The sequence below is a fragment of the Rhagoletis pomonella genome, unplaced genomic scaffold (assembly GCF_013731165.1).
Source record: "Rhagoletis pomonella isolate Grant_MI unplaced genomic scaffold, Rhpom_1.0 Rhpom_scaffold_07109, whole genome shotgun sequence".
NCBI classification, from domain to species: Eukaryota; Metazoa; Arthropoda; class Insecta; order Diptera; family Tephritidae; genus Rhagoletis; species Rhagoletis pomonella.
In genome coordinates, this window is record NW_023465640.1 from 1 (window position 1) to 8,393 (window position 8,393).

The following is an 8,393-nucleotide window of genomic DNA, read 5'->3' on the forward strand; positions in this document are numbered from 1 at the left end:
TGCGTCCACGTGACGGACACAAACGAGACAACAACTGTGTAACCGATTATGATGGCCCACAATTGTACGCTCGTCGGTACTTTTAAAGTTCTGCACTCTCAGCGCGCCATCACGTACACCTACAACAAATGTACCGGCGGCGGCAGCGGCAACCACAATCTATTATCAAACGATGCACTTGCGCAAGTGGGTGTAACAGCATAATAATGGTACAATAGCCTTGAAAGGGATTTAGGCCAAGCTTCTTCGATTTGTAAAGTATAATGGCCGCCACTGGTACGAATGCACTTTTGTGAGTTGCGTATAGTGCGCACCGTTTACTGGCGAATGACAACTACCATTAGAATAAAATTTTGTTTTGTGCATTGAACCTAGGAGCGACTGCTCGTATGATAAGCACAAATTCACTCTGAGCATACGAGCGGAACAATGCAACCATATTCGAATGGCGTGGCGAATGTGGAGTGAAAGGCTGCTTCGTGAGTTGCAACTTGTATGGGGAACAGGGATGAAAAATTTGGTACAATTGTACCATTTTCCGACGTTTACTGACTTAAAGGTACATTATGTACAATCACTTGATTTTAGGTGCAATCATATTTTTATCAGATGCATTTTTAGTTGTTTTCTTTTTCCTCTTTCCTTCGCTTTCATTTTGAAGAATAAACAATTCTAAAGAAATGACGGTGTGAAATATACAAACGCTCTAGCGTTGCAATTGTTGGAATGTATTTTTTAATCTATTGAGACCATAGAAGCCAAATTTCCCCGCATATGATAACACTTTTAACTTTTCTATTAATTTTATTCGCCCATACAGTCCTGTGTCTAGGATTTCTTATGGACCATATTCGCTATTTGATTTCTTTAAGTATATTTAAAATGCTTTCAAAGTTACCTAACCGCAATTCCCATTGTCTAGACTTGCTGCACCTATTAAAGAGTGTTGCTTTATAAAAAGCTCGATAAAAGAGTAAACTTCTCAAAGTGTTTTTTTTTGTCCTTTTCGTCAATATTCTTCAGTAGTAAAAATTAAACAAAAACAAAGCTTCTTTGATTCCCATTAGGCTATAGTCTATAGCAGCTTCGTCCAACTCATACGCAAGCTTACGCAATCACATTTTGTGTCGAAAGCTCATCGATACACTCAAAAAAATCTGCAAACATAGCACAGAGTTATATTTTTACTAAGGTAACGTAATTATGCAATGGAAATTGCAGTGAAAATAATAAGTAAAATAAATTGGGGTCATACGCGTTGACGCATCGAAAATTTAAAACTTTTCGTGAAGAATTGGAAAATAATTACGGAGATTTGCTTTTATATACGGAAGTATGTGGGTTTAGTCGCGGTAAATGTTAGGAAAAAGATTTTTTAATTTAAGGAACGAGATCCTCTAAGCTTTTTTAAATGGACTCTACCCCAGCTAATGAGGAACTTATTGAAGTCGATTTTAACATTGATTTGGCTTTTTTATGTGGTGAGACATGACTTGGACGTAGCTGGTATATAGATTAATAATAATAATAATAATAGATTGGCGCTTACACATATGTTAGTGTTTGGCCGAGCTTCTCCTCCGATTTGTGGCGTGCGCCTTGATGTTGTCACACAAAGCGGAGGGACCTACAGTTTTACGCCGACTCCGAACGGCGATTGTATTTTTATGAGAAGCTGTTTTTCATGGCAGAAATACACTCGGAGCTTTGCCATTGCCTGCCGAGGGACGACCGCTGTTAAGAAAAAACCTGTTTTCTGTATTTTTTTGCGATGTTGCTTTGATCAGGGTTTGAACCCACGCGTTGCGGAGTGGAAGCGCGCACTGCTTACCACTGCACCACAGCGGCCGATAATATAAGCTCAGTTAAAAACAAAAAACCTAATCAAATTGAAAGTACATCCATCGTCTGTATTCATGTGTGAAATAAGATTAACTAAAAACCCGCAAACGAATAATGCAACTTTTTTAGGTACAATATTTTTCATTTAGGCGCATTTATTTGATGATATTAGGTACAATCTAAAACTTCCATTTTTCAGAGAGTGTGAAAAGAGGAGAAGGCAATTGTTGGTGTTGCAATTTATTTTGCTATATCTATGAGCATTAGGGTGGGCCTTTAAAAATATCTACGTATATAATACAGGGTGTATAATAATAACTGTTGCACAGTATACTTTATTTTTATTAATTAAAAGTAAATTTTAAACTTTGCGAGATACGTAAATGCGGCACGCAAGTCTTTTCAGGTATATTTTTTCTTAGACTTTGTAAAAAAAGAAAAACTGTATAGGGTTAGTCGAATGAATGGCCGTCCTAGTCATCTGTTCCGATCTTTACGATTGCTGAGTATGAGGCCTTATGTTGGTTAAAAGGGGGACTCAAAATGGAGGAAATTAGCCAATGGTTGCTTAAGATATGGAATAAATTAATTGACGAGTACTTGCGTGCCGCTTGTGCTTTTCTCTCCAAGTGATTACCGCTGGTAAACCCAAATAAAAGTTAAATTTAAAAACTAATTAATGGAATTAAAATAAATTCTGTGTATGATTAACAATAAAACACTTTTTCGCAAAATCTTTAAAAGGCCCTTTTATTTTCCAAAAAACCTGTGCGACAGTTATTATTTTATACCCTGTAAATACCTTTAAGAAAATTAAAAAATGTTGAACAAATTTTTATGGCTACCAGGTTTAAAATTTTTTTAATTGTTTTCCTTTAACCTGCTATGTATAAATTTTCTACGAACAAAATGAAGGGTTGCCTACACAAAACTTAAATGTTGACATTTTTAAGAACCAACCTAATGTATATAGTACGTATTTTAAAAGCCACTGTAATTAGCTGCAAATATTAATTTGGTTCTTGTTAAACCAAATAGTACTGGTTTAAAGTATGTACTACAATATTTCTTTAACCTTAAAATATCACTGTGCTACAGCGGAAACCAGCCCAGGATATGTATGCAAAGTCCTGACTGATTTGAATTGTCATAGAACTGTCGCACAGTGCATTTAAACCCCCATTTGACACACTAAATTTTAAATACTTGCATTTTACGAATTTTCCATTGCAGATTGGGAACGCGAAGCCGTCTCCAAGGCCGAAATATTACGTCTCATATATCAAGGTAGATTTCTACATTGCAATGTTACATTAGGAGCACTGGGACTTCCGCTAGGCAAAACGACTGTAATGCATTTAGTGCCGCGTGATAATTTGCCAGAACCCAACTCGCAAGGTAAGTGGATATGGATTGGTATCTACAGTTTTATTGATTTACTGAATTTTTCTTACGAAACTAACAAAAAGCTTCAAATCTCCATATTTAATTAATTACAATCCAGTAGGCTGTGTTCGGTCGAAAGGACAAATCTCCCAGCCGCACGGCCACTGGATTTTCTGTTGGATGTCAGCCAGAGCGGAAAATGATTAAATTTAGGATATAAAAAATTATTATCCAACCATATTGCACATTATTTGATTTTATCGAAAAAATTCTTTCGTTTTAATCTTCTTGCTTATCTCGGCCAAAGAAGTTCTCTCGCTAGTCGATTTGAATGAAATTGTTTAGACTGAACATATAACAACCGAAAAAGTTTGAATGTGATACAGAACTCGAGATGAGTGAGTCTTAAAACGTAACACGTTTAATTATTGGGAAATTCTCCTTATTTCTAGAGAGATCGACAGCCCCTACGATAGTTGTAAACTCTTTAGGTATTTTAATTTGACGTAAATTCGGGGGTAGTGTGTCTTAAACCCGTATCAGTAGCATCTTAAAAAATATTTGCTTATTTTTAGAAAAATTAACAGTTTACTTGACAGCTGTAAACTCTCAAAGTTTTAATTTGACATAAAATTCGTGATCAGCATGTCTAAAGACCTAATCAGTGGCAGTTTTAAAAATATTGTCGTATTTTTAGAAAAATTCACAGTCCATTTGACAGCTGTCAAATGTTAAGGTTTTAATTTGACATAAAATACGTGATCAGCATGTCTAAAACCCGTGTCAGTAGCATTTTAAAAAATATTTTCTTATATTTAGAAAAATTAACAGTTTTTTTTTGACAGCTGTCAACTGTCAAACTATAAATTTTATGGCATATTCGGATTAAGCACTACAACAAGATTACGATCTCGCAGTTTTATTATAATCGTAACAGCCCTTCTAATTTAAAAAAAATTTAAAAAATGTTAACTTTAAAAACCTTAGAAATATTTAAAAAAAATCACTGCTGGCTCAGTTTTGCACATGGGAGATTTTTTCGGCTATGCGCGTAAAGCATAGAAGGATTCTACGCGTAATTCTAAGCAAATTTGCCAAAGAAACTATGGGTCTAAAATCAATTTGGAGTTTGACAAATTGGAAAAATAGGTTACTTAGCATTTTGCTGTAGTGTCGTAAAGAAGTGCTTAAATTTTGTATAAAAACTTGCTATAAGGGGTTTTTTCGTATGAGGAATCCATTTCAGCGCTTATATTTTTCCTAAACCTTCCACCAGAGGGCGCAACAGTGAAAATTTTCACATTTTCCTCGAAATAGTTTCACACGCGCATAGCAAAAAAAAAATTGCCCCGCCCTAATGTACATGTTTCATATTCGAGAAAAGCACAAAATCCATCTTTCAAATAAAACATTTTATTCTATGATTTATCATACTTGCATTTTTTTATTTACTCCTTTTTTTCAATGTTATTCTTTGTCTGGGCCCTTAAAATTCAGCCTGGCCCGGGAAAATTAAACCCCCTCACCCCGTTTTTCGACGGTCTTGGTGATCGGTTCAAATAATTTAAATCAGAAACTAAATTCATCGCTTAATTTAAGTAAAATTTTGAAAACGCACTCGAGTGTTTTTAAACCTTGAGTAACAAAAATATTTTCTTTATCTTCCTCTTACAAACAGATCAAAGACAAAAGAGTAAAGGAGGTTCCAGTAGATGCTGTTCAACGACATGCTGTATTTTGTAACTAAATTAGCCAATAGCAAATAAATTAATTTAAATATATTATAATTATAATGCATACAAAAGAAAAACAAAAAAAAAACGGAAGAAATATATTTTCTAATAATTGAAGTTAAACTCAAATAAGCGAGTATAGTTTTAAATCAAAACTAAATAATATAAACAAATATGAAAATGAGAATATGAGTATTTGGTAGAATGTTTCAAATGTGAAGATTGTGAATCCAAGTATAGTAGTTGGCAAATTTTTAAAATAGTGAAAATTAAAAAACAAAATAAATTTAATTTAAAGTGAAAAAGATAATACGGAGCAAGTCTTAAAAAATAATTTAATAAATAAACAAAAAAGCTGAAAACTTGTGAGAAGCAGTTATTAGTACATTTAAGTGTAGGGGTCTAAGGAAACTTAGAGGTTTATAGTTGTCGACCGGAGAAGAAATTTGTGCAAAAGGGTTTAACATAAATAAACATATGTATAGTAATAAATAATATAACATACTTACTTACTTATATATATATAAACATATATATTTACATTCAAAATAACGTGTACTTGTAGATATAATATTTATGTTAATAAAATTAAGTAGTGAATTATAAACAAAGACAGAGTTTATGAAATTCAATTGCATTGACTTGAGTTTAGTTATACTACTCTTTGTATGTATGTATGTATATTAGGCCGTACCACCTTTCAGGCAAACGAAAAAGTGCGCCGCACACCGCTGAGTCTAAAGAGTTTTTGCAAGGCAATTAAAAAAATATATATAAAAAATCGTTTGGCCAAACCTTTATCGTGCCACAAACATTCGGCAATAAAACCAAATTTTTAAAATAGTTCTGCTGAAATCATCGAAATATTTCTGTAACAATAGTTTAATTATTTTTGGTGAGCTTAAATTTACTGACAATAGGGTGGTGCGTTAGGAGAATCAGACTGGAAATGCTGAAGGTATGAGGAAAATTTAAAAAGGCGAACCCTACGTTCGAAAAAAAAAATCGAGAATGTCTTCGAATCAAAATACTTCCCTGGTAAAAGTCACGTTTTTTTGACGAGCCTTGCTTTACTGACATTAGGGTGATAACAACTGAGAACTGGTATGTAGGTACTAGAATGGGGTACTCGATGCTTTGGAACAGAATAACTTGCTACACGAGACAAAATTATTGATAGCTACATATATCATATTTTAAGATCCGACTGTAAATGCTGAAGATGTGCGGAAAAATGTAAAAGGGCGACCACCCCTACGTACGTAAAAAAAAAACAAATCCTTTTCCGAAATCGCCTAACAAAAATACTTTAGACTCAGGTGTGTGCGAGGGACTTTTTTTCTGGTATGGCCTAATGTACATATGTACGTATGCATATGTATGTATGTAACATAATTTAAAAGTTGAATGGAGAATGCAAATTGCTAACAGACGGCTGCGAACTGCGTGCTATGAGTGAAAAATGAAAAATGTGTAGTCAGAGGCAGAGGCAGAGTGGCAAGTTGTGTAAGAAGAAATTGAATTTTGAGATTGCGTTATTCCTTCCATTTAAAATTGAGTTGTTATTGTAAAGTGTTTGCTAGCTAAATTTTACTTTAAATTTACATTTATATACAATTTACCGTTACACTCGAGCTATATGTGATTGATGATTGTTTGATTGATTGTCTATTTAAAGCCGCATTGAAATGCAAATGTGAAATGCAAAGGCGTATAGAAAATGGAAAATGGCATAAGGAATAATATGGCAAATAAAAACAGGAAAAAAAATCCATTCAACAAATTTTCGCAGGCATAAAAAAGAAAGTTATGTAATATAGAGCATAGATTTTCTATATATGTATGTATTTATATATATGCATTAGGGCGGAGTTGTTCAGAGCGAAATTTTCGAAGAAAGTGTATAGCAAATTCAAATTCTACGATTATCTTCTTCTGTACAAAAATGACATACAAACTATATACCAAAAATGACGTTTGACCCTCCCAATTTTTAAAAGAAAAAGCAATATGTCGTAGCTTTATTGGTCAAAATTTATTTTTCACTGTGCCAAAAAAATTTTAAAATTGCAATTGGTTTTGTGAAGTAGTTTCTTAAATTTGTAGAAAACACAAAATTTTTTCAAATGTAATAATCTGATGTTTCTTTTAAAAATTGGGAGGGTCGAACGTCATTATTGTCATAAAGTTTGTTCACCATTTTCGATTAGAATCGAACGTAGAATTCGAATATGCCATACACTTTTTTCGAAAATAAATTACTCCGCCCTAATGTGCGTACATATGTGATTACGTGCACATACATTTGTGTGTATTAATTAAAATTGTTATTTATATATTCTACATATTAAAAATAGTTTTTTTTTTCATAAGCCAGCATAAAAGAGCATTCAGAAGATCGTCGTATGTCTTTCAATTTTATAAATGTGCGCGGGTATGTATGGATGTAATTGAGGAATGTGCAAAGAAACATATATGTAATTAGAATAATTCAAACAAAAAAGGTGCATACATGCTTAAACAAACAAAAATCCTACTAGCCACGTGAAAAATGAAGCCGCTCTAATTTAATAAAAACAAAAAAAAAAATTTAAACAAAAAACAAACTGAAGGCAAAACAAAAATATTATGACATTCACACCCAGTACAGATACATACCTACATAATTGCAATGCAGATATACATATATATGTATGTATGTACAATGCTTTAATGACGGCTATGTATGCATGTATTAAGTATAAAAAATCAGGAAACATCATGTAAAATAAAAAAGAAAACACAAAAAATTCATAAAAAAAAAACAGTTTAACCATAGTCAAAAATGCTAAATTATTGCTAATTGCGGTTTACAGTTACAAAATCAAAATAATTTTTATCGAAAACCAAGCAAATTTAAGGTACTCCAACTTAAGAATTGTAAAAAATGTGTGAAATTCTTTTGAAATTTTTAGTCAAACACCTCAAGGCAATTTTATTTATGTAACACCTTAAATACCTTGGCATATTAATTAAACAAAATATTGTTTGAATTTCATATAAATTAGGGTGGTCCTTAAAAATATGAAAATCTAAAATTTTTATGGCACACCTACATATTTAAATTGCTACTCAGTAAATTGAAAATCACACTGACTTATCGTATATAGTTTTTGTTGTTTTAATAATAATAATAATATCCCAACGGTTTTTACCCTCCATTCCCGCCCATCCGCACGAGGGGTGCAGTCCGCATGACGTACGGAACCAATATTTTAAATTTTTGTGCCGAGTCACGATAGGCAGGAGTTTGTTAAGTGTCGAGATCTAAAACTGTTCAGCTACAGAACAAAATTCATCAGCTGATTTTATGTATCTATGTCAATAATTCACTTATTGAGAGAGGAGAGTATCGCTTTCTTAATGCTGAAAAGCGGATCTGATATATCAAAC

General features: G+C 32.9%; 1 protein-coding gene across 1 annotated transcript; it reads left to right on the plus strand.

Annotated features, from left to right (window-relative positions):
* The first annotated feature begins 51 nt into the window (after positions 1-51).
* On the plus strand, positions 52-5,728 carry LOC118755715 (ubiquitin-like protein 3). The gene is made up of 3 exons (XM_036490537.1): positions 52-186; positions 3,066-3,240; positions 4,907-5,728. Exons 1-3 carry the CDS (start codon positions 52-54, stop codon positions 4,969-4,971), a joined length of 375 nt encoding a protein of 124 aa, XP_036346430.1. The 3' UTR covers positions 4,972-5,728.
* The last annotated feature ends 2,665 nt before the right edge of the window (positions 5,729-8,393 follow it).